The sequence below is a fragment of the Pipra filicauda genome, unplaced genomic scaffold (assembly GCF_003945595.2).
Source record: "Pipra filicauda isolate LSUMZ 115617 unplaced genomic scaffold, ASM394559v2 scaffold536_size338551_pilon, whole genome shotgun sequence".
Classification (NCBI taxonomy): domain Eukaryota; kingdom Metazoa; phylum Chordata; class Aves; order Passeriformes; family Pipridae; genus Pipra; species Pipra filicauda.
Window position 1 is genome coordinate 282757 of NW_024104683.1, and position 27864 is coordinate 310620.

The window sequence follows — 27864 nt, forward strand, 5'->3', positions numbered from 1 at the left end:
ATTATTTTTTAAACTTTTTTTTATCACTTCTTTTAGAAAGACAGGAGTAAGGAAAAATAGTCTTACAACTTAGTGACAAGGTATATGAGCATTTAATAATAATAGCTTTTTCTAGTCTTTGTCTTCCCACTACCATTTTGACTAATCATAAGGCCATGTGGGATTCCCAGATTAGATGTCTCTGTACCAAGCTCTCTTATCACCTGGCATGCTCTGAATATAACTGACATATGCTGACAATATTGCGATCCACTTAGATGAGAGAAATCACAGCCACTTTCATTCAGAACTGTTTCAGGAGAAGGGTAGGATAATGATAATCATGTAATTTATCTTTTCATAACTTGTCCATCATGTAAATCCCTGGTTCTCTTCTGTGCTCTGGGGTTTGTGAGTCACAGCTATGTCAGAACCCAGTTCTTTCAGTGTCTGGGCAAGACCTCAAGTCCCTACACTGCTATCTACAGGATGGGTGCTGCCACAATCACCTGTTCAGGCAACTGTACAGGAGTGACTGTCATTCTTATACAAGGAGCGATTCAAGTGCCTGAGGGCAGGAAGTAACTTGGCCCGAATCTATGGTTCACATAAGGACCCAATTTGTGGTCTTGAGATATGGGCATTGCCTGATAGAAGATATAATTTCAGAAATAACACCTTGTTCTTGTTGGTAAAGTGGTACAAGACAGTGCCATATACAAAGACAGTCATTAGAAAGAATTCTCAGAGGAATGTGGAGGGAGCAGTGGCTGGTAAGGGACTGGATCTCATATTTAATTGCTGCTTATACAGAAGACATTATTTCAGATAAGACAGAACAGATCTAGCTAATAAAAAATTGTCAACACTCTAGTCTGTGTTCATTGACTGGAAGATGGAAATTTGGCAGCAGGTGTGGCACACGTATCTCCTCAGAACAATGTAGCTCATTAGACAAGTCTGGGGAGGAATGAGTTTCAGGAGCTAAGGAAGAGAGATAAGGAATGTTATGTGCCCACATGTGCCCCATTTGTCAAAATTCTGGCACGTGAGTTAAATGGAAAGCAGCCAGTGAAACTGGTGCCTCTATTTTTTATGAAACATCTTCAGAAACTGATGGACATCTTTGTGTGGCAGTCAGATCCTTTTGAAACATTTTTAGGGGACCGGGATTGATGGATACGCTCAAATATTTTGCTGTTCTTTCCACAGAGTTAGTGTTTGGGTGTGAGTGCTGAAACAGTGCCACTGAGTTTCAATGACAGTGTATTTCAGAGGGAATACACAGGGGTGCAGATTAAATTAATGTAGGCCAGCATGACAAGCCAGAATTAATAGTAAAAATAGTCTCTAACCTATGTTGTAAGGTTTTGATTTCTAACTCCTTTTAGGAATGGTCAATTTTTCTGGGCCTATTTTCATGTGTTAAGAGGAACAATGGGTTTTTGTGAGCAGGAAGAAAAGTCTGGCTTTTGCAGTTTCCTCTGACGATATGCAAATGAACATATCCAGTGGTTTTAAAAATGCCAGCCTGAGAATTATCAAGGAAATAAATGCATTTTGGTAGTAGTGGCCTTCATATAGGTAGGAAAAAGAGGATCAAAACACTCACTGAGAATCATGTTCTCCAAAGGAATCTCAGAAACTGTGTTTCAAGTGCAGCAATACATAAATTCATGAGGCTTTCATAGAAAGACAAGTGTATAAAATTGTAAACCCAACATTTTTCCCTCTCAGTTCAATTTTAGATTGAAGATGGTTAATGAATTTCTTAGCTTGGGTGGAGGTCATCTGGAAGCAGCTTTGTGTATTCCATCCCCTAGAGAATTGTTAATATGTATAGGCAAAGACCACCCGGCTACATGGAGGATCTTACCTGTAGTCTCTGAGTGGCAGAGCCATGAATAAAACACTTTCTCAATATTTCTATTGTCTAATTCCAATATGTTCTTTCTAGTCAGTGAAGAAATTTTATGTTGAATAGAGACAAAACCAATTTGCTTTATGTATCATTTCCAGTGTCACACAACAGTAATAAAAGGAATATTTTGGAATTATAAATATTTATGACTTTCCATAATACATGCCGATTTAATTAAATCAGTCAAAGCAAGCAAAGATAATGTTAACTATTGGTTTGTGAGCTGGAGATTTAGGGAGCAGATGATGAAAGTAACCAAAGGCAGAGACGAGTCAGTAAGGACAGCCAGAGTTTCTTTACAAGTAATGGGCAGAATTAAAGGGAAGAGGGTGAAGTTCATTATTCTGAATGCTTTATGTCCTATTAATGCTAGAATAATAAACTCATTTGAAAGAAGCAGGTGAAATAAAAGGCACTAACTGTGGATTTCCCTTGGAAATTGAAAGCGAATGCAAATCATGACTATGTAGATGGATAAAAGCACAGCTCTGAGAAGCTCTGTACAGTCTAGGGCTCAGAACAAAGCTAGTAACCCAGGACTCTGGACATCTGCATTTGGCCCTGAGCTTTCCTGGTGTCACAAGAAAGGACAAAATGATGGGATGGATGGCAGACTGACAGCACTGCCAGCCTGCACTGTCACACGTTGCTCACGCTGTCGCAAGGCGCTGCCCGTCCAGCCCCGCGCTGGGAGGGGAGGCAGCTCTGTGTTCCTGCAGCACAGCACCGTGGGCGGGCTGGCTTTGTGCAAGGGCTGGCCATGATGCGTGTGCTCTCTGCAAGTTTTTATACCCTTGCTAGTTAATGATAAAGAACAGATTCCTGGCTCTGCTTTATCTTGGAAATATGCCATAAAATTAGATGTGGGCATGCTATCAACTTCTGCTTCCTAATTATTAGAAACAGAGTAACTTAAAGCAGCTTGGAGTCTACTTGAAATTAAAAAGTCCCTGATACCACGTTATGATGAAAGTAGAATAAAAGAGCCAAAAGTTTTGTAGAAAGCCCCTGAAGATGGATTTACTCATAGGTCTGTGATAGGTCAATTCTTTACCCTCCCTATGGCAACTCCAACTCCAGTCAGCTTCGATTTTGGAAAAATATCTCAAATGAATGTTGGACATGCACAAAGTTCTTTCGTTTTGCTTCTGTCCCAGGAGCTTGACAAACATAACTGTTAGAGCCAGGAGTTACACAGAATACTCTGACTACACTAAAGTCTCAACAAAATTCCTTTCCAAAGTTTTAATTTTACCTTCTATAAACAGATACATACTTGAGAATTGGAGCCTGCTGTAGGAAAAATCAGTAAGTTGCACTAAAGGAATGGAGTGGGAACTGTAGGTAAATAATTTTCCTATGAAAATATCCAGCAGGAAATGGAAGAGGAGTGAGTGAGGAGATGTCCCTGCAAGAATGGAACTGCGAAAACAGACTTACTCCTAGGCCATGTGATCTTACAGGTGAGTTGGTAAGTGGTATGACACAACTGTGGGCTGAAAAAACTCAAAAACTAATTTCAGGTCTACCAAAAGCACCTTCAAGATGTGTGTTCTCAGGCATTGGACCACTGTAGTCATCCACTCACTTCTGATAAGCCAAAGACCCTAATCTGAATTAAATATAAAAGAAGAAGTCAGAAAACTTACCCAAATGCAACTGTCTAGAAAAGAATCAGTTATTCTTGGGGAAACAGAAGCCTGAAGAGAGAAAAAAAGCTGATAAAATAACATGGGAACACACAAAATACAGATAATGTAGAGGAGACAAAAAAGAACCTCATCTGTTTTTACATGGAAAAAAAATATGGATTTTCCTGTGGAGTTTCTACCAGGAAAGATGCTGGCAAGTGACTGATCTGTAAAATGATTTAATCAGAAAGGAGGTAGTCTTAAAGGTAGAATGAAGGCACTGGAGAGGCTTTCTGTAAAAGAGCCTTGTCAAGTTTCATTACTAACAAAGATGAAAGACCAGAAGAACTTGGTAGGCTTATTCCCACAGATTTATGGTTATTTTACAAGGATTGTATCAATATATTCTAGTGCATTAGAGTAGCATGAAAAAAAATCTGAAAAGTCACAGACTAGAATAGGATCAAGAGTAGGAAGAGAGATAATTGCACAGACTGAACGCTGAGGTCTCTGCCTATTAGTTCTATTAAATTAATTTTCATTATTTTTGTTATTTTAGTTCTGGGCTCACAAATATTTATGAGGTATATTTTGATAGGCTCTGTTTTTTTGGAAAGAAGAGCAACTGCTGTGCTATGCAATAGACTATTTTATTCCTGTTAATGGATAATTCTGACAAAAAATCTTCCTTGTTTTCTCATTTCCACACCTGCACAGGTTCCTTTATGACAAGCGTAAGTTTACTCCTAACATTACTTTTCTGATGTCACATATAAAGTAAATAGAGGTGACTTGAGTGGAGCAGATAGTTCATATTTTGGATTGTTTACTATTGCTGTTCCCTTCTTCTATAGAAGGTTCAAGAGGTTTGTTTGTGTGTATATTTGTTTTACCTCACCCCCTTGTCAAAAAAGAGAGCAAAGGGACTGAGGCTGAAAGCGTTATAATGGCTTTGTTAGCAACTTAATCTTGTCATAATTTTTGTAGTGAACACATAACTAAGGAGTATAAAATTAAAATTGTATTGTAATTCTGAAGCACTTATAGTGTGGCAGAATATTTAAATAATGTAAAAGACTGAATGCAAATTATAATATGTCCTTAAAAACCCTGGGGAAATGAAGCACAATTGATTTTAAAAAACGCTACCTTTCATCATGACAGCCAAACATATCAAATGGTGCATCTCACTTGACATTTTAAAGACGCAATTTAAATTATTCTGAAAAGCTGGCTTATCCTGTTGTAAAGACATGAAAGAATTACCTGTTCCAGGTTAGTCAAAGGCAGATGGTCTGATGAAATATCCAACCCTTGCATTTTTCTTACTAGCTCATTAATACAAAGTAATAGTATCCAAAGATTTCATACAAGTAACAATTTTAATTTTTAAATACAGAAAGAAACAAGGAAGAAGACTATTTGCTACCAGCAACATACAGCTGATGTCAATGTGGGGTTTTTTAGCTCATACAAATAAATCTCTTGCTCTGTCTAAAAATATATTAACCAAGAAATGCAGTGTTGATGTCTCCTATACCAAAGAATAAAAATTAAGTCAAGAAATAGCATATCACAAAAATGAAAACAGGACAACACAACAGGAAGAAATTAATGCAATATTTTATTTTTAGCTGAAAAGATTGGGTGAGAAAATGCATATTTATAAGGGGTCTAATTAGCTGTACCACACTTATAGCACAAGTCATCAGCCCATATGAACTGTCATGTTTTGTCAGAATGCTGTTGAAACCAATAGTTTAAAAATAAACAAAATGAAACTTGTATTCGGAAATGAGTTATTATTCATAAAAACATCTAATTAGTTTTTAGAATTGCAAAAGTGGCACAGTCAAGTATGGAGACAGGAGGGCTTGGGCTTTAGGAAAGTCTTGAGTTCAAGGGGACATTGCTTCCGTTCTGTGAGAAGCGATGCCCTACATGGCACTGATCATACTCCTGTCTCATGTCATTAAATCCAGTTCTTGGCCCTGCTGCACAATTTTTTGCAATCCTGAGGGAAATATTTACATTTATTTTGCTTCAGTTCCTGGCTGTAAGAAAGGCAAAACAAGTCTTTCTTTTTCCCTCTCTGAGTCTCTTTAATTTGTGCAACTGTGGGGCAGAAAGCCACGCGTGATTTATGGAGGATGTTAAAGATGTTGTAATTACTGGCTGCAGATATTTCCCAACTGTGTATAAATACCTGGGGGGTTGTTTTGTTCATCTCCAGGGGAGCACAGAAGAGGGAAGTCCCGTCTTGCTCAAGAGGGGCATCTTGCCAAGGAGTAAAGAAGGATGGATTTCCTGCTAAAGACGATTTCTGGATCCTACTCTGCTCACATGGAGATGGTAAGGGTACAGAAGCAGCGAGTCTGAGAAGGCAGACAGCTGATCTGTCAAATGTCCTAAGGAAGCTCCTTCAGCAAACTTCACAGGAGGTGACAGGGTTCTGACATCTCAAAATTATTGCTGCATAATTTGAAACACATCTGTTCATCACTAACATTTAGCCTTGGGTAACACTAACATCATCAATACCTTTTGATAAACCCCACTGGAAGTATTCTGGAATATTGTTGTTAGGATGGGACAGAACACAGTTGCCCAACAGAATTGATAGACATAATTTCTGCACCTGAATGACAAACCTCACATCAGATGTAAAAATTAGTTGAATGTCTTAGGGTAATGAAAAACTCAAAGAATTTTTGTGGGTAGCATGTGTTGAAACAAAAACAACCTTAGTTTATTTTGGCTGATGCTGATAACTCTGGCTAGTCTGGTTTTGCTAATCAGTATAGTCAAAATGCTGACAAATTTGGAGTGGCAACGCTAAAGCAAATAATGTAGCTCAAGCCCAACTTAAGCATCTTCACAAAGGCAAAGTACAGGTGGAAAATTCAGCTTCACTGATAAAGAAAAAATAGTTACATATTGAAGACTGCCAGAAAATTCAAGTTCCTCAATAATCCAACACAGTTTTGAGAGCATCCCAGCTCACCCAGCATTCAGCAGAGCTCTCATGAATGAGTTTTTCCCCAGGAAGAGGCAACAATCAAGTATTTTGCTGTACCTTAAGCTATCCTGCTTGATGCATGGTGAACTTTTGATAATAGAGTTCCTCTGTACAACTTGATACACAATCCCTGCTCCTAAGCAGTCTTTTGGATGTGCTGCTAAATTGTTGTTTAAAAGTGTTCTTCAGGAAGGCAGGATATGTCAGATAACACCATTCAAACTCTGCTTATTTATATATTTAAAATATACACAAACTCCTGACATAGAAGCAATCAGATGCTTCTGAAAGCATGCAAGTATCTTTTTCCTGAACGAGTAAGTATACACTTTTAATACACTTTTAATTTTATCTATCTATGCTCCTGTTTTCTCCCCCCTGCCCCTTTTTCTTTTTTGTATTTTCTTTAGTTTTTCTCTGGTTTTAATATATCTTTCTCCTATTTTTTTTTCAGTTGCTTCTCTTTGAGTGCTCCTCCCAAGATGATAGTGTTTCAAATGGGAATTGGTAAGGTCTCTTTTTTCCTGTTCTATTATTTTTCCCTTTCACTGCGAAGTATAACCACACTGCATGTGTGTTACTACTAGAACACATGTTAGCTGTCATTGTAATTAAAGAAGTGGAACTCCTCTGTATGGAGAAAAGCTGACAACATTAACTTGGAAATAGAGCTCATGTAGTGGGCTGGGCAAACTTTCCAGAATCTATTGAGGGAGCTTTGTAATCTGTTGCTGCTGACTGCAGTGTCCTCTTCCAGATGGTGAGTGTTGCCACAGTGGACAAGCATGGCATTCCTGGCTGAGCCTCAGCAGAGTGCCAGGGCTTGCCACATGCTCGGCTGCACAGTCCCACACCCACAGAACACAGACCTGCCAAGGGGGGAAGAGTTTAAGGAAATATTTTTCAGTACGTGGGCCATTTTCTTAGCAGCAGCCTAACAAAATCAGTAGAAATCCTCTTCCCTTCATGGCAGGTCAAAGCACGAGTTCCAGTAGACTGAGAACATAAAGTGTGTGTTATGAAAATATTTTTTTTTAAAGAATGACTAGTTAGTGACTAATTATTAAATTTTAGGATGTGTTTGCCTTTATGCCCACACTCCATTAGCATTTTAATTTGGGACAGGAGCATGTTTCTGAAGGGAATTGCTCACTCCATTTCCCCCACTTACCACACTTGGGTTTACATGACAGAGTGGTGTGGATGCCTCAGCTGAATTAATTTTGGTTAAAACTAACCAAGAGGTGTGCTCTGTGCTACAAAAGTGTGTCTGATGTCCTGCAGATGCCAGTGGGTGCCAGGTCCATGGGCTGAGGCTGGAGTCAGCCGAGGGCACCCTGCCCAGGCAAGTAAGGGTGTTGTACTCTGCAGAGGTGTTTCTGATGTGCTGGATGTAGGCACGTGAAACTGTAATTTAGGAGAAAAACTCCTATATTTCTTACCAGTGCAGGGCTACAGCCCCCCTCTGAATTTCAGATTTGATATCTCTGATTTTTGGAAAGGTCTCACTGCAGTGCTGAGCTGTGGAAATAACTGCAGTCCATGAAAGACCCAGGTACTGCCATGAAATTAGGCTCTTATTTACCCACTTGCTTTAAGAAACACAATACCATGCAAAGGTGTTTTGTGTATTTTTTCCTTTGTTTTTTTTTTCCCTTGTATTTTTTTTTCCCTTTTCTTTTTTTCTCTTGGCTGGTTGGTTGTTGTTCTCCTCCCTCCCCACCTCTATCCCTCCTCACCCACAGATCATTAGATTGTGACTTACCTATTTCCATTTTCCCCAGATATTATTGTGACTTCTTCAGCTCCCATGCAGCCCCTGTCTACATGACCCAGATGCTTTTTCCAGAGAAACTCAACTTTTGAAATGTTCCCAGAAATTTCTGTATCAATATAGTTCAAGTATGTGTTGCCTGGTTTGAAAGTTCCCCTGCCAAAAGAAAAGCACAGAAGTGATGCCTGGTGTTCTATAAAAATGAGGGGGAAAAACCACCACAGTACAGGCAGAAAGGAAGATGAGCTGTGGGATGCTTGAGTTGAGCTTTGAATACCAGTGTTATAATTTTATTATTTTTTTTTAGAGAGTTACAAATCAGAGAAGTCAGGCAAAATTTTAGCTTAAGGCATGTTCTTAGAGTATATATTCCTTGGGGAACATACAGGACTCTTGATGCAAAACCAGATCACACAGATCTGAGGCTTCCAGCTCTAGCAGTAGCAGATCATGTCTCAGGTCCAGAAACAACAAATGCCAACTCTCTGCTAACTAGTCATTCAAGCCATGTAGCATATATATATATATATATATATACATATATATATATATATATAATGCACTTTTCACTCAATCCTTTTTGTAAGAATTAGAAAAGAATGTATCCTTGACATTGGCATTTTGGTTGATTTCTTCCTCCACATCAGTACTGCAATTTTTTGGCTTCCCTGAAGCTATTGTGGCGGTGCTGAGTCTACCTCATCTCTCCCAAAATTATTTATCCTGAATAGCTGGAGGAAGTTCTGAGGACTATATGTCATTTTTTCCCCCCTTTGACATAAGTCTGTGGTGAAGATACCAGCTAGGCAGATTGGTGAAGGACACAAAGTCTCAATATTAATCTTACTTAAGAAAGCACAGGAAACAACATTCCTGCTTACATAAGGAGGTGATCGTGGATCCCAAGACAGGTTCAGTCTGTCAACCTGATATATAGTCTTGTTAGTACCCAAGGAGGAGATAGCTACTCAGAGGGATTTATATACGTATGCAAATTACACAGCTGCTTAAATTTCTGTGCCTTTCAGGATGAAAACACTACATTATTCAGCACATTCTTTGTCAGTATTGCCATGGTTTATTCTGTAAGTTATTTTTGGAAAATAAGATCTACCTATCTTCACATAAATCCAAGTCAAAACGTTCTGTCAGTGTTTCTGGTTGCTCTCAACCATGAAGAAAATTGAAAATCACAGTTTAAATTTGTGCCTTCTGTGGCATCACTGTTCACTGTAACAGAACACACATTACATTAACCTAGAAATTACTTGTACGTGTATTGCTGCAGTTGTGTATTTATAACCAAAAGTACTCCTGGTACAGATCAGTAATGGTGCTGTTTTCAAACACAGAGGAGGTTGGTTTTACAATTTGAAGCTGTGTTCTTTCCCAGGGTCTTTTTATTGAGGTTTAAATTCACATTTACTAGAAAAATCCAGGGGGAGTAGACAGGAATCCGTATTTCAGCACGGTTCATGAGAAAGCTGCAATTTTCTTACTCAAATACTCCCCAGAGGAGCGGGTAATTAAATGACTGTACATCACGCAGCTCTTTGTCCTCTCAGAGAATACTAAATCATGTTTGAGTCCAGCAGTAGCCACAGAGCTTTTTGCTCTTGCCCAATTTGCCATGCTAACCATCAACTCCAGAAAACAAAAGAAAATACAGGGGAAGAGAGACCCGCAGACAGATTTTTACCACAATCTGTAGCACAGGGAACTTCAACCACTTACCAGCTACTTTTATTACTAGTGTACATCACAGACCATAATAGAACAAGATGAAGCATGTAAAAATAGCTGTGTATATATTCAATATGACAACAAAGATAGAGCCATTTTTTCAACAGTCATATTAAACTCACTTGTCAATTGTATATTTTTTCCTGATCCCATTAGTTCCAGTCAAGGCGACATCTATATTCCCCTTTGTGACTTCTGTTGCACATACTTTGACGTGTATCTCTTTTCTCCAGCCTTTGAAAGCAAAATCAAATCGATCACGGTTGTAAGATTTCTTTCTTAATGGTAAAATTTCTTGTGTGTTTCAATGTCTTTCAGGGAAAGGAAAGGATTGCACAAATGTGCTTATAAGCAAAAAAAATTATTTTTTTTTTAAGGAAAATGTTCTGTGCGATTCTGGTAGTTTTAATTTCTTGACAGTGGTCACTGCTCCAGTCTTTGCCATCCTCCTGAATCTGCTGAGTATTTAATCTGTCATGGTCAATACTGTACTTTGCTCTTCCACTTGGCCTCACTGTTAATTTTGTGATTTCTTACATTTATGAGCGGTTGCATGGGTAGCATGTAAACTCTCAGCTGTGTGGTGAGGCCCACTGGACTGCTGTGGTAAACACATATTAAACAAAACCTTCTGTTTTCCCAGGAGGATTCTGATATACATACAGAGTGTTTAGGGGTTTTCTTGTATCTGTCACAGCCCAAAAGCTTTCAGATCATATCATCACCCGTGCCTGTCTAAGGCAGAAGGGCCTTGGATGCAACAGCTCATATTGATTTCAAGCAACTAGGGTTGGGAAGTTTTTGTACTGGCTTTAATTCAGGCTATTCAAAGAAGAATCTCTTCCCCCAATTCATAAGGTTATATTTGTCTTTCAGGCTATAATTACTATAAACTCAACAGCTTGCAAATGTTGAAATCACTGTATTCATTCAGACTGGAGAAATAGCATGCTTCTCTAGACTCTAACTTTTTTACTTTTTGCTCTATGAAGGTCTAATATAAGATTTTTTTTATTCTTACTTTTGCTTTCATATTTTAGTGTCTAGTGAATAAAAACCTCAAAGGCTCTCTGTCATTCGTTGGCTTCAAAGTTGATCACCTGCGATGAATTACAATTTATTTATTAATTTTCTTATTTCCCAGTTCTGTGTCTGCTTCTACATTAATCCCAATTAAACCTGTACTTCTTATTACTCCCTGCCATTTTGACCTGATGAGCTTTATGAAACTATTCTGAAATGCTCCAATTTTAATAAATTTTTGTCAATAAAAAAATTGTAACAGTTTCCTATTTGAAATTATGCACTTCCAGCATAACATTCCTCCCACCTTCAGCTGTACAGAATTTTTAAGCTATGATGTAATAACCAAGTTTAACTGAAAGGTGAGCATCATTGATATATTTCCACAATTATCTCAGCTTTCCCAAATAATGATGGTACTGCATGTTCCTAACACACCTGAAATTCTAGATGTGTTAGTTAATGAGTGCCACTCATTAACTCCAGCAGCTCTCTGCAGATGTGTAAGGCCCTTTTTCACACATAATTAATTGCCACTTTAGAATACACCACCCAAAACAAGCACTTACGAGCATAAGGAGAGGAAGCCCCCGTGTTTAAATAAACTTTTTGCTGTTCTTTTTCAGTTTTATGTAAAAACTTCTCAGCATAATGACCCATCAGTGGGCATCCTTCCTTTGGACATGGGAAACAGTCTCCCTGGGGGGAAAATAACAGTGTGCATTACCAGACATTTTCTGTTTTAATCTCACTTCTTAAAGCTTAAGAAATTAGCATATTTCAGCTTTTTCCCAGCCTTTTTTTCGAAAAGGTACTTGCTTCTCAATTGAGATCATATCTTCAGTATTTATCTGTGCGGTGGAAAAAGGAGTTGAAATGGTCAGTCAGGTTATTTTATCTGGTTGGAAATCAGAGAGAAACAGGTTGAAAATCTGGCCTAATTCCTCGTGGTCCTGCAGAGACCATAAGTAAATACGTTAATGCATGTTGTGCCTTACTACCTGATCTGTAAAATACAGGTAATATATTCATCTTTTACAGGGTCCATTGAAAGGTTTTCTGCTAGTGATAGATAGGATGGGTAACCATATTTCAAAGGAGGTCTGGCTGGATATCTCACTCTTACAGTAAAAACATTTAAGTTTAGGAATACTGAACTTAGACTCTCACTTTGGAATTTGTTCTGTCTGCTCTACAGCCTTTATTCCCATGCAGAGCCTCGATGAAATTAATCTATTACATAGATCAGACAATCAGATCAGGAGCTTGACATCCATTAAAAAAAAAAAGGAAGAAGAGAGAAAAAAGATGAGCATGAAAGCAGATTATTGTATTTGGGAAAAACAGCATTTTTATATTTACATAGTTCAGTTTTGATATATGGGAGGTTCTGTTTGGAACTGATATTTGTGGATCTTTGGCTATTTGTGCATTTGATGACTAAAAAGCTAAATGATCATCATCACCACTTATCTATCATGAAATTAAAAAAAACCATTTCCCTTACATTACTAAATTGCACAGGATTGAGGTTTTCAAGTCCTGAATTACATCAAACTTTCAAGTTACGTGGCAACATTGATACAAACAGTAACAACATTTTTTGCCTTATTGTAGTAAATCCTTTGGGAGTAGATGGAAAAAAATCAGACCTGTCCTCCTCCTTGGCCAGTCCTCAGTTGCGTTGCCAGAAGTGGTTCAATAAAGCCCAATTCCATTAGATATGAACCACCAGGACATCACGCTGCCCTGTTTCTGCACTGCCTGAGAGCTGTGTAAGCAATGCTGGGCTGGATAAATATCCCCCCTGCCCTACAGATTGGGGATGTTTATTTTTTAGACAGTGAAGCTTTTCTGAAATCTAGGGGCTGTTTTTTTCATGATGGGCTCCATCAGGTTTAGATGGACTTCCTTGAGCCAGAGGGGCCCTTGCTGCTGACCTACCCAAAACGTGAGCCCAGCCACTTTTTCCCATTATTCTCTTACTCACCTCTTCATCTCTCCCTTTGTAATGGTTTTAGATGTTTATATTTTATGTCCTTTTTTATTCTAGATATTTTTTTTAAAGTTTGCTGCTTTTAAATTTGCCTGGTTTTGAGTGTGGTCTGGATGAAGGTGGTCAGTGGTTCTGCACAGTCCCATGATTCTGAATGTAGAAGTTGTCCCAGAAATTATTAAGAGAAGAAAGGCAGGGCTATAATTCCTCAGATAAATATAAACCCAATACTTACCAATACAAAATCTCGGTATGTTTCACACTGATACCCAACAAATCCACTTGGAGTGATAATACTCTCAGCATAATACCGGAGACTTCTTTTATGCCCACATCCAATAGCTCTATATGCTGGGGAGAAAAACCCAAACAACAGGTGAAAAACAATTGAAGCTATTCACTGACATAAAGTCCATGCCAAAGCAACATTTGTTGGTCTCTTTTTCTCAAAAGCATTTGCACAAAGAGTGAAATCTCAGGAAAAAAAAAAAAAAGGGATAATTAAAAGACCTTCAAAGGGTGAATTATTTGGTTTTGGAGTAAAAAAGTGTATTTATGCCTACATATATATTTTTTTGATGGGGAAGAAGTAGGTTCTACCAGAGGTGGACATGCACCAAGGTGGACCTCGTGCAGCCTCCCGTCCTGTATGGGGACTCAGCTGCTTTTACTTTAGCATGAGAAACAAGGAGGATTTAGGAGAATTTCCTTTTGATATTTCAAAGACTGAAAGAATTCATAGCTTAGGTTTTGTAAGGCAAACAGTAGTTACTATGAAGTAGTTTTCATTTGCTTACAGTTATCACAATGTGGTATTTTGTAAAACCACAGTTTCCACTAATTTCTAGAATTAAAGGTAATTGTAGTAATTATTTTAAATTTAGTGGCTTTCAGTGTTTTTAACCTCTAGAAAATCTGTAGTCATTTAATAGAGATTCTGTTAAATTCTCTGAAAAGCCAAATGTATGGCAATGTGTTCTCAATTTTGTCAGAACTATTTAAAACAAGTACATTTTCCCATCGGAGTGAAATTTATAAGCAGCCAGTAAGAAAAGGAGAAAATGCTGTTTGGGTTGTATTTACAGATCCCTTGTAAAAAGTGTTGCATTCATTGACGCTGAAGTCTCTCCTTCATCAAAATACAATATACTAAGGTTGGTTGTATAAAAATATGCACTGTTCTGCTTCAGCGTATGGTGGGGGCTCACCTAGTCACAGGAGAAGTCTTGGAGGCACTGAAGTAATGGCAAGCTGGCACAGTTTACAGTGAAATCAGAACTACCCCTACTATCAATATTTGTGCATCTTAAAGATATACCAGTTGGTGTTGACCAATTGACACATTGTTCTTTGCATAAGGAAAGAAAAAAACCACACCAAACCCCCTCTGAAAAGTACTTGTATGTTTTTCTTGATAATAATCTGCACTGTCAAGGCTTCCTGAATATCTTTTCTTTATAGCTCCTTCTTTAATTCGGAAGGGTTTGTACTTTAAAACCCTCAGCTCTTACAGTTGGCTTAATTTGCGTTAGCGCCAAATTCACTTAACAGCTATACTCTCCCTACTGCATTAAAAACTGTAGAAAAAAAATTACTAAATATTATTTCTAAAGCACTTCATACATAAAAGTACTACATAAATGTAAATATTACCAAACAGAACAGAGATGCACAATGCAAGGTTTAACCAAGAGGCACGAGTTAAGGCTGTCTCTATTTTTATGATCTGCATGAACAACAAATTCCATCTGCTCATGTTCAGTAGAGCTGTTTCTCCTTCATGACGACATTGCAAACAGTCTGTGTGAAATGTCTCTTCAAAATATTTATTTGTGCTGAAAATTCAGACATTTTTATGCAGTCCAATTGGAAAGTGTTTTGGTTCCAAATGACTGTGCCCAGCCAGCTTTCAGTTCTCTTTGTTGCTAAGTTCTCAACCAGTTCTGAGACAGAGCATTTTTGAAAGCCAATTATTTAACTAATGATAGGGATTTCAAAACATTCAGCTGTGAATAACAGATGTTCTCATTTCTGTAGGTTAGGATCAGAAGACAGGATTTTGTGGATCTATTGTACTGGATCCCAGGGTAATTCTGACTAACTGCCCAGCTTTCTTTGAAGAACATGAACTACTAATGGAACAGACATTTTATTATCTTTCATATTTCTAACCTTGAGCTGTTTCCTTTGAAGATACTAAAGCTTAATGGCATGGATGAGTCCCAGTAATATTGGGAGTGATGTCTTTCAAGGGAGAAGGGAAGCTCAGATTAGCTCAGATTTTAAAATACTAATTTTTGGATTAGCCTTAAATGAAATTTTACCAGTCCTTCATGTGTGGAATTCCCACTGAGATCAATCTGTCAGCACAGTGGCAGGCTCTTATAAAGCTTGTGATGAACAATTTTTCATGCTTTAACTGAAGTTTCCATCTGGAATTTGCATTGGTTAGTATAAAAGAAAATTTGACGGTATTTCAGAGGCAGCTTTAAATGTTCCATTTTTGAGTATTGTCTCCCTCCCCCAAATCCGAGCTACATAAATAACATATACATTCAAAAGGCTTTACCTTATCCTAGTCTTTATTTCTAACTGTAGCTTACAATGAGGTATTACTTCTTTAAAATACAGTTACCTCTCATAAGGTCATTGACATTCCGAGTTGCAGGAGGTACATGAAACTGGTGGCATCCTGGCATCTTCTTCCCACCATTTGGGTAAAAATCCAGGTGGCCACAAGTCTGAAGAATCCCTGGAGCTGAAACACACAATGAGTCCAGGCCAATCACTCTCAGGTACACTGTGGCCAACCCATGTGTCCATGTCAGCCTTTGGGTGAAAACTTACCAAAGTCAAAGAAAAGATGACCAGCATGAGTATGAATTATATCAACAAATTTTGCATCTGAAGGATCCAGCCTAACCATTGTGGGAGTATATTGGAAAAGAGGCCCAGCTGGATCCAAACCTAAACGAATGGAGATACATCTGATTGAGTAAATACTACTATATGTATATCATCACATACAGGGTGTCTATACTATATGTCATTACATTTCTGCCTTTACTCCACATGTAAAACCCCATTTTGTGGTTCACAGCCAGCAAAACAGTAGGGTTTTAATAGAAAGGGGATTGGAGACATTGCAGCACTGTAAAATGCTGATGGCTGCTTGGCTTACTTTTAAGGGAAAATGTTATAAGAAGAGGTTTGTTGGGTTTTGGTTTGGGGTTTTTTTGGATGTTAGCAAAAATATGAAATCTTGATATGTTACTCTGAGCATGTAGATTTGTTTAAGAAATTTTTTTTGGCCACAAATCCAAAAGGTCTTAGTTGAAAATGGTACCCCTTCACTTCAGTGTCAGTGAGGTTCCCTCGGAGATAAAGAAAATACATCTCTGATCCCAGTTTCCCTGAACTGCTTATGTGAACTGCTTATTGTGTACATGGCTCAGACAAACCAATGTCTGTGCAGAGAAAAGAACTGACTGGAGGAGAAGGAAAGCAGAAAATGGTGAGTCTTTAAAAAAAGCGATGTGTGAGCGTGTCGGGATGCTGTGTTTCTTTGTGTGTGGCTGTGTGACTGACAGCTTTCTTCGTTATCAGGGTGATGTCCAAGGCTATTTACCATCTTATCCTGCTGGGGTTTTATACCATCTTATCTAGGGGGTTTAATTTTTCATTTCAGATTTTCAAACATCTGAACTGCTGAAAAGTCATGTTAGAGTGGGTTTTTAAAACCAAGTATGACAACGAGTTGCTAGTGTTTTACAGGTCTGTTATTCCACATATAATACAGCATTCTCTTCCTATTCTTTATATCATTACAAATCGTAACCAAGTGCTCCCTGGGGCCTATTGAAAGTCTTTTTTCCCTGTGACCTGTGAAAAGTGACCTCTACTTAGCTCCACTCAGGGCAGTTAAGCCTTTTTGGTCTGTTGCAGTTGAGCCTTCCTCAGAGCTTTAAATGTTGATATGTGAAATCCTGTGTTCCACAGGAATGGCTTATCCTATGACCTGTGTGACGTCCTGTTGGCTGGTCACTGTTGTTTATGACAAATCAGCGCACTGCAGTCTGTATTGTGTGTTATAAATGAGCAGTAATTCTTCAGTTTCATGAAAATATAAAGTTCCATCAGCAAGAATCACTTCAGTACCTGTAATTCTTCCAATGCCAGGTTTCCTTCTCCCTGCCTCCCCAGCAACGTGTGCTCCAAGACTGTGGCCGATGAAATGGATATTGGCAGGAGAGTAGCCATAGTCCTTCTGTGAAGATGTATGGAAACTTAAAAAGCAGTGTGGGAATACAAGTCTGTTAAACTGCAACATGGCCCCATGCAGTGCCAGGACATGGATAGAGCAGTGGGTGATGGAGGCAAGTGTATTATGTGGAAAGTTATAGTTATGGGCAATGGGATCTCTACCTAAAGAGAAGCAATTCCCCACTCACCCCACCTCTCTCATACCACACCTCTGTAAGGAACTGGCCCTTATGATAGAAATGAAGGATGATGGAATTTCTGCACATAAGTCCCTACATTTGCACTGATTGCTTTTCCAAAAGATGAATGACTCCATTGCCTCACCCCTGAAAATGTCTGTCTGTTCAGGATAGGAGTCTGTGGTAGAGGAGCTGTGCCTTTGTCAGGACATACCATCTGTGTGAATCTAGTGTCCATCCTGTCATGGATATGCTCCACCACGCAGGTCCTTAAGGATGGGGAGGACCGTGCCTGGAATGCTGCTGGTGTGCTAGGCTCAGCTGAGCTTCAACAGGGGAAGCCTGATGTTGGCAGCTGCAGGAGAATCAGTTCTCTCTGCTGCAATTCAGTTCCTGCAGGAGGCAGCGTCTGTGACCCGCAGAGGGATATTTAATCATATTGGTCCTCAGTTATCACTCTTGACCTACCGGTTTTGTTAGACAGTCTCCAATCTGATCTCTTATCCAGTAAAAAGTTCATCCAGTACAAACTTTCAGCAACTATGGCCTGTAAGCCTCCAGGGACATGCTTATCTGTGGTCTGGTGCCAAAGCAGGTATTTCCATTTGTGCGAGATTAGAGCCCTTTAATGACACTTTCAGCTATGTTACCAACTACCTCTGTGTTTCCTGGCTCTATTGACACAAACCTAAAGGTGCCACTCTGAACATGAGCTTTACCATACAGACTATAGTTTTCACATTCCATAGATACTTCTACCTCGAGAAAGTTCACCAGATACTCCAGCTCAGCCCCCACAATGCGGACGTTGTTAACTGCGTCAGTGTACAAACCGCTGGAGCCGCCTCTCCAGTCGGTCAAAATGCAATTCACATCTTCAGTGTGAAACATGAACTGGTGGGAAACAAGAGAAGGGGAGACAAGAAGAAAAACGGTATTAATTGCAATTGTAGCAGGTCCTTAAGGATATATATAACATAAACAAGTATATTTTGTTTAACTATAGCAAAAAACCAAGCTTTGTTTATGCAACTGATGAAGACACCTTTAGTATATTAATTCCTACTGATGCTGAAAATCAACACAAGGAGGCAGAGTGGAGCCAGTGATCTGAGCACTGTATAAGGACATAGAATCTTTCTTCAGTTCTGTTTTCCATTCCAGATGCCTTGGTTGGATTTAGGGTACCAACTTCTCTTAATGACAGTACCCCAGTTACCAAAAGAGGATAGTATGACTTCTTTTTTATTGCCCAAGATCTATTCCTCAAATTTGTTATGTTTGGATCATCTAAAAGGATTCTCAAATTTGTGTGCACCTGCTTGAACTGTTCGGCCTCAAAGTTCATAAGTTCTAACCAAAATCTTTCATTTATACACTTCTGCCAGTGGAACTTTCTGATTTTTTTTTTTATTCTGAAACAAGTTCATTTTTAAAATGTGCCCGAGTAAAATAAAACAAATCTGCTGAACAAAGCCTTTTGGTTTTATTGGATCAAATGTCTCAATCAAACTGAAACTTTTATTTTGACCTTTTTCCTGAGGTGAGAAAAATCACTCTTTTCTTTCCACCCTAATTATTAGCAAGGAATTGAAAAATCAGTTAATTACAGCTTTCCCTGTGGAGGTGAATGCAGCAAAAGGGCATTCAGCAGAAGGCTGAAGTGCACTATACTCATAGCTAGGAACAAGGGGGTGGTCATGTGGAACTGGGTATCATTCTAAGTTTCGTTCCCCTTCTCTGAATTAACAAGAGAACAGAGGTATAAATTTTACATGGGAGTTTTAAGCCACTTTTTAAGAGTGGATATTTGGACTTTCAAATACAAGTAAAATGACTGTCAGACGAAAGTCATACATACCCTGCACATACTTGTTATCCAGGGGAGATCTGCTCCGGCAAGGTGGCCGTGTATAACGAAGCGAGTTTTCCTGTGTGTTCGGAAATTCGAAGCTTTGATAGTTGAAGGATTTGTAGCTGAAATTTTCTGTGTCAAAGAAACCAAACAAGCAACAAACAACACAAAAAGGATGTGACGGCTCCATCTCAGTGTACATTTTGATAAAACCCCAATGGTTAAGGCATAATTGTGGACTCTGAAGAGATGAGTCTTGTTCCTCACTGACTTCCTAGGGGGAATCAGTTAATCACTTCAACAAATTATTCACTTCCTCTAGTTAATTGAACTAATAATATGGGCATCCCTACACAGTGCTTTGAGATATGCTGGTACAACACTGCCACTAAGTACAAGATTTTATCAAACATAGAAATGCAAAGACAGCATCTTCTGACAGGTATTGACTTTGAAACTATACCTATTTTTCTTTCTTTTTCCTTTGAAGATAAGACCTTCATTGTTAAGCTCATTTATTTTTTATGAGAAAGCCCACCAGCTTTACAAAGTCAAAGACTATAGGTATTTTGGGGTTTATTGAGGAGAAATCATAAACACCTTTACTGCTTATGACTGCCATTTCTATAAAAAAACACTATTAAGCCTTTTTCATGTAATGTAAGCCAACAACACCACCAAATTGCCCTCCCTCCCTTCATATGTATTTGCTTTATTTTTCTTGCTCTTCATCTAAGCAAAATTCACACTCTGTGGTGGTCATTTCTCACCTTTCACCAGATTAGTCTATAGCTCCAAAAACCTGCATCATGTTAAACCTGGCCCAGCCCAGACATCTCCAACACCTCAAGCATCCTGCTGTGAGCTTTTTCCAGTACTTGCTGATTCCAGAGGAAAGGGCTGACACACTGCTTGTGGCTTTCAGTACATTCCCATTTGATGTGTCCTAAACAGTCCTACAGACTCCTTTACACTACTTCCATCTGTCACTGTGTCACAGTCCACAAGTTTTCAAATGTTGTTGATAACTTCACCTTTTTCCATTTTTTCCATAGAGCTCCAGAGTCTGCTGTCTCTATATTTTCCCACCTGATGTGTCTTCAAGAGGGATAACCTGGTTCAGTTCTTCAAGCTTTCTCCATGCTATGTCTTATCAAGTCTTTTTCTTTATCCTTTTAGCATCTATTTTCCCTCAGTTCCAGTAAAAAAAAAAAAAAGTTTTAACATTTGTTTATTTTCTTTGTCCATACCCATTTCATTCTGGTTTTAGTTATTTCCTTCTCTTTCCACATATGATTTCACTTTCTCCAGTTGGTCTTTAGCCTCCTGTTTTTCTTTCTAAGCCTTCCTTTAATTTTTCACCCTATTTTCCCGACCTTTTCTGGTGAATATACATATTTTCTCTTCTGGTCTTTGCTCTTAACTATCTATCTGTTCTTAGGGCTCAGTGTTGGCAACCATATAAGCAGAGCCTCTGAGACTAATTGTATGCCCTTCAGAGGACCCAGTAATCATGCCTATGAACAACATTCCTGAGTCGTGTATATGGGCCTGAAACACATTTTTAATCTGTAGAAATGCAGGAGCCAAAATTGAGTTTTTCTTTTCTACTGCCTTCCCTACCTCTAGCTTTAGAATGCTAAACCTGAAACTGTATTTGGGCTATTTTCTTACTGTAGAGAAGCCTATAAAATATATCCAAAATTTCTCAGATGACTCTCATCAGAGAGCTGAAATGAGGAAAAAGAAAAAGATGGAAGAAAATTATTATTATGTGTCTAATAAAATTGAGCCTTCTCCTGGGAGGTTTATGAGCAAAAATACAGAATAAAAGAAAGAAAAGGAGAAAAGAAACTATCCCTATAATTTTTTGCATGTATACTGTCAGTGTTTAAAAACAAAGCAGTTTCTTACTTGGTATTTCATCATGTTGTCTCTAGTGTAAAGAAGGAAGTTTGTGTTCACATCTTCTGGAGAGCTGGGCAAGCCTGCCAGTTGTCTTCCTGGGATCCCAGCCCAAGGGGGGCTATCTGTAAAGCATCCAAGCCTCTTGTAGCAAACTTCCCCTCCTGGGGTACACAAAATAAAATGTTAGTGTTCTGTGAACGTAACAGGTTCTGTACAAGAAGCTGTCTGGAGAGTGTTTATACCAGTGAAGCAGAAAATGGGTGATTCAGATCAGGGTGGCACTTGTGTGCATTTTTCATTAAGGGACTTGTTTGTGCTCTGTAGCAAGGATTTGAACTTCAAGAGTGATTCCTGCTCCAAACATAGCCTAGAGCTCAGCTTGATGAACTCAGGAGAACGCAGGATGTGTATGGTCAAACATATTGTTACCAGCCCTCGGAAAAAGACAATAAAATCTTGATCCACAGAATAAACCAGCTTTTGCTGCCAGCACAGAGTAGTCCTTTAAATCAGTCATAATGCTCCAGGGATTATCTAAATTGTTATTGCTTGTGCAACAATTCAGGAAGATGTAAAAGACGCCCAAAACATTAAAACAGATACCTCTGGTTGCTCCACAACGTACATTAAACATCTCCCTTTTTTTTTTAATCACCATAAGATTTTAGTGGAAGCAATAAAGTGGAATTTGAGAGGAAGCTGAAAGCAAAGCACAGCCTCAGGAAGTGAGGTCTGTGCCTTAAAGACCAGTTTCCCAATTTCTGTTGCAGTTTTAATACAGTAACGATGGAAATATGACATGCGGGTGTTGCAATTAATTGTCATCCTTACACATTGTTGCAGCACAACAGTTGTGAAATCCCAAATAATTTTTATTGCTATTAAAAAGACACTGGAAACAATGAGAAACTATTGTTACCTAGGACAGGCTCATAGTCCACCAGACCGTGACTTAATCCGTAGGAAATGCAGGGGTAGAACAATATAAACTGGAAATGCAACTAAAGAAAAAAAGGATTTAATTGTGGAGCTGCGGATAGAGAGTCCACAGGTGACTCAGGCATTTTCACAGGTGTCTTTTCTCTGATATTAGCAAACTTTTGGACTTTTGAGTCTTTTTGTTTCTTTTTGTTCTGTGTGTCTGTCCCTGTTGAAACTATTCCTTCCTATTGGTAAAGAGGTGTTTTGGACAAAGACTATTTTCTTGTTCTCTGCAAAGTGCTGTGAAGATTAAGTGCCTGGCTCTAATTACCAGGCTGGTAGCTACCATGAATGCTGGTGTGGGTTGAGGGTGGGTAGGGGAAAATGTTCTGGAAGAATTTAATTATCAATTTAAATATAAAAATACCTTCCGAATTCCCATTTTGTTAGATAGCTGCAGAAACCTTTACAGACTTAAAAAGTAATGGCTTAAATGTGCAAAAGACATGACATAACTCAGTGGTCCTAGCAATGGAGTATATGAAATCCATCCCAAAGAACATCCTTTTTCTACAATATAGATATTCTAGTGTAAGCTGCACATAACAACTTTTACTGTTTATATATTTATCAACCATGTGTCTCACCTCTGGCTGCATTGAGAAGAAAAAGAGTAGTGATCCATACTGCAAACATCTAAAGGGAATAAGAGCACAATTCAAACATAACTGAAATTAGAATCTGGAATTCACCTAAGGGTTTCCTTGACCCATTAAAAAAAAACAAAACAAAACCAAGCAAACAAAACCAAGTCACAGCGGCCATAGGGGTACTTCAGTCATTCACTGAGTTGGATCCAAAAGAAGCAACACTTCTTTAAAGATAGGAAGGTTTCAAGAAAATAACTTTGGAATTATTTCTGTTTGTCATGGAGATTTTGCATATGCAGGGTATCCTGTAAGCATCCTTAAAGATAGTCTTCCTGACCTTGACAAACAGGAAATGTTTTTTTTCTCTAGAGCTGCAATTTATGGGCAAGTAAATTAAGTTCTTAGAGCATTTGCAACAACATATTTTTACAGAGCAAAGTTTGTCCTAGGATTTAATAGAAAAGTTACTCATAGAACTGCCATTCAATGATTGTATTTAAAAAAGAACAACCTTAATTAATTTCTATTTTAAAATCTTATGGATAGTGTTGGAAACTCATTTTTATCATTGCTATCAGCCATGTATGCTTATCAGCCATCATCTGCCTGATTACCTAATCATAGCTGATAGGTAAGCACCAGAGTAAATGGAACCCACCATTTACTTCAAGGAGATATAAAGTCTTTTAAGTGTAGTCTCGCTACTACCACTAGTAATTTATCTTCAAAGAAGATAATTCTTATAAACTCTAATGCCGTGCCCAGATTATCCAACGAGCCTCGCACAGGCAGAACCCTGAATCTCTTTCCTGATCAGTATTCCCAGTCCCTTGAAGTCCACGACACAATGTTAGGAGCAAAGAGTTCATCGCTGTGAAACCTATTGCAGGTTCAAGCAAGTCCTGCTTCCATCTCCTCCCCGTGCAGCCACTCACCAAATACCCCACACCATGATAAACCTTATTTCAGTTCCTTAGGTGTTCTTGGCTCCAGTGTGTCCCATTTTACCGTGACACAGCTCAGACCAAGTCCTTAGGGTCCACCTCTCACTGCTCGTGGCAAGCCTTGCAGAAGCTCTTTGAGGAGCCTGGAATGAAGCAGGACAGTACTGCGCCTGCCCTTCAAGGGCACATGGTGGAAGGATCCTCACCCCAGCACTGCTCCACAATGCAGGTTCCCAGCTCTGTCTGTGACTGTTGGCTGGTGCCAAAAGAGATCTCCTTCTGTCAGGCGTGCTTCATCTGAGATAACACGGACCAGGTCAGACCAGTTGCGCTGCGACTCAACCTGTTTAAAGCCAGGTTTCAAACAGGGTGTTATTGTCCTCCATTGTAATTATTTTTCAAGGTAAAAAGTGCTGGGAAGTGTGATGAACAAACACACAGCCTTTAAGGATCCGCGGGGCTGCTTATCTGGGTGTGATGCTGAGCTGGGTTCAAGCTGTTACCTGAGAAAATGCAGAAAGAAAAGAGAAGTATGAAAAATGATAAAAGAATTAAATTGCTCATTCTGTCACCTCTTAGTTCCTCATCTTGTAGATTTCTCATCTGTAATTTTGCTACTGGATGAATTACCTGACTTTTCTTTTAAACAAGGGAGAATAGTTCCTTGGGCAGATTGTCACCACACTCAATCACCGTGAATCTTCATAATTAAATTATATTAATTGCAGTAATTTTATTTTTTAGCATTTTGATAATGATGTCATTTCACTCAACATTTCACACTTTCCTAGAAAACTTTGTTCCTGTAAGTTATGTGGGTCTTTCCAACTTAAATGTTCTATGATTCTGTGTAGACACAAATGAGAAACTTGCATATCTACATTTTAATGTTAAACCCCTTAAGTATACAAGGGGACACCTCCTAAGGCAAGGGTGTATAGAAAGGGGAGACTCCCTTTCGGTATAATCCTTTCCACTGACTGATGGCTTATTTCACATTTAGCACATGACAATATGAACTGGGTTAAAGTGATTCTTATGAATGCTAGGTACAAAAGCATTTTCAGGCTTTTCTTCTTTTGTTTAGCTAGCCTTGAAAGGTTAATTTCTTCAGATGAAAGCAAATAGATGTTCTAAGTCTGTGCTCTGTATCCCTAGCAGAAAATTAAGAAGAAAGGTTAATACATAGAGAGTTTCTTTTCTTAGTCTTCAGGACTAAGTCCAGAAAAGTGTTGAAGTAGTCACATTAAAATGAATTTGAGTTATCCTCTGCTCGCATATTTAAATCTGTTGTTAGGATGCAAGTTGGTTGGTTAACCAGTCACTCACAGAATTCAGTAAACATAAGTGGAGAAACATTCAAAAGATGCACACACACAAAAAATTGCTTTCAAGCTATCCCGGGTTATCCTGGGCAAATCTGGATTCAGGGATAGCTAGTAGAACTCAGACCTGTGATATATGGTATACTCAGACCTGGTGAGCAGGTGCTCAGATCTCTGATATAGCATCGCATTCAAAGGGGCTTAATGCTTGGGTTTTATATCAATCACTAAGAATTCATAGGCAAAGTCAGATAGGCTGATTTATTAAAATTTAGGGGTCCCACAGGTAATATGTAGTCTACATTACCTGCTTCTGATTTAATTCCATTATATATAATATTGGCCCAAAACCTCTCTTCATTCTATATTCACAATTCCATCACAATTCAGAAAGAAAGTTTACTGCAGAAACAGGTCACTCCAACTTTTAAATTCATCTAGTTGATTCAATAAATTATTCTCACTAATATGAACTCATAGATTTTACCTATTCAGAGTACTTTGGTGCATATGTTCTCAGGGTAGCTCAAGAAATGTGAATAACCCACTACATTCGGAAGCCTTTCTGAAACCTGGTATTATAGTCCACACCATACCACACCCCCCTGCTTCAACACGGACTCAACTGCAGTGTGGTGGTGACGATTTCAGATCACTTACAAGATTCAGTGACATTGCCAAGTTAAAACTAAAACAACAACATTTTAAGGGCTTTTTATTTTACCTAAGATGAGGACATCATTTTCTCACATCCTAGGTGAAAATGTGTACTATGCAATTCCTATAAATCATTATTCCAGCTAGTATTGAGCATCAGCTGGCATTTAACTTATCTAGGCTCTTCTCAGAGCACATGAAGTGACTATTTAGTGATGTTCATGCTGCCTTTCAGCAGTCAGTGAGACACGACAGCTCTCCTCCAGTGTTTAAGACAAGGTTACTGGAAGAGCAAGGTATCTTCGTATTTGTAACAAATTAGTCAGAGGATTTACTCCAGCTGACAGGCATGAAATGGGATTTCTATACTAATTTACTAATAGCAGGAAAGCTCATAGCTCAGCAGCATTGTTAGATGTCAGTACTTCTGTGCTGGCTTCTAGAAAACTTTGCACTTTAACGAGGTTAACTACTTCAGTATTATTCGGGACCTATGTAGGAAGTAGCAAGCCACAAAATGCTGACTCTCCATCCCTCAGAAGTTCTTGAGAATTTCTCATCCATGAACTTGTCCAAGCTGTCCTGAACTCACGCATACCTCTAGCACACCCAGCATCCTGTACCAGGTACATTCTAATTATGTAACTGTGAGGAGAATCATCTACTTCCATTTGTCTTGAGGTGTGCAATGCCAGCTTCATTTCATGCCCCTGTTACTAGTGTGGAAGAAAATGAATAAGTCATCTTCTGTTTCCTTCTCCATGTCCCCTTCATTCTAGAGATCACATTCATACCCCCATCTCTTTTCAGGGCTGACTGCATATTGCAGGGTGCGTAATTCAGTTTTGTGTTGTGTATGAATAACTTTTATTATAGATGGCAACAGTAATGTAAAGGTCACCTTTCCCAGCACATCAGTTGTAAGGCCCTCCCTAAGGAAGTAACAGTTTTGAATAAAAAACCCTTAAATACCAGCAAGTATTTTTCTATTCATTCCAGTCTGCTTGGCTGCTGAAAAAGATAGGAAGGGATTATTATTCTTTGTATCTGCTGTCCTTTCATTATGATCCAGCTTCTAATACTTTTATTGATGCCAATCCCAATGGGATGACTCATAGAATAAAATATTTCTTAGCTAAAGAAAGAGTATCGAATGTTAAGTTCCATTTGCTTTGTATTTTAATACTATTTAAATGAACAGCTGTTGCATGACTTATTTGTAATTTACATGGAAGCCCAAGTTTTTTTCTTGCACTTCCCAAGGTGAACCTGGAGTTACCATGAGATTTGAACTGTGATGCTCCTGACTACATTTTGTCCTCGAAATTCCAATAAAGTGAAGAGGTTGTGTAAGTGCACTGGCTCCTATCTGGTCTCCTCATATCAATATGTATTTTCAAGGATTTGACTGTGTAATTAGCCATCCTTTATTCACTGCTTACCTCTCTGTGGTTAACTACAACACTTACTGGCTCTCTGAGAAGATAGGTGAGGAAGGATTAATCTTTACAAGGAATTCTGCACGAAACATTCCCCTGAGCTTTAGCTGACCTTCTAATGTCTAAATCAAGAACTGCTGCCTAGCCTGGTCTCTCTGGATATATCTCACATATCTGGGTAAGTCTGAAACATCCCACTACTATGCGACAAAGTTATTCAATTCAGTGTCAGTTTAGAAATCCTAGAAAAGGACAGATCCATATCCTGTTGATGTAAGAGAGCAGAGATAAGCATCGTCTTTCAGCTCTAGTACAGTTTAACTTTCATTTGGCAAAATTCAGTAACATCAACTTTGACTGGAAAAACAGGGGGAAAAAATTTTATTTGTGCAGTGCTTCAGTTTGATAAAATACTGCACTGCTTGAAACAGTTTAGGGAAGAAAAGAATTCAAGAAATATTAGTGAGTTCAAATTTTAAAGTTTGAGGATGTGTATCCCAATATTTTCACATAATAGTGAAAAAATTGCTAATAACCATCTGGTTAGTAATAGATCATACTTGTCTCTACAGCAGCTGCTGAGTCTAGGCTGCATGTTGCAAACAGATGCAGTAGGTCAGACTCGCTGATTGAATTC

General features: G+C 38.6%; 1 protein-coding gene across 1 annotated transcript; it reads right to left on the bottom strand.

The window, feature by feature from the left end:
* Positions 1–7355: 7355 nt before the first annotated feature.
* Positions 7356–26384, bottom strand: LOC113990562 (pancreatic lipase-related protein 2-like). The gene is made up of 12 exons (XM_039387155.1): positions 26381–26384; positions 21298–21452; positions 19390–19515; positions 18288–18422; positions 17245–17353; positions 15934–16053; positions 15722–15844; positions 13322–13437; positions 11660–11789; positions 10190–10301; positions 8316–8480; positions 7356–7419 (listed from the first exon to the last, which is right to left on the bottom strand). The coding sequence occupies exons 1-12, from the start codon at positions 26382–26384 to the stop codon at positions 7356–7358; spliced, it is 1359 nt and encodes a 452-aa protein (XP_039243089.1).
* Positions 26385–27864: the final 1480 nt, after the last annotated feature.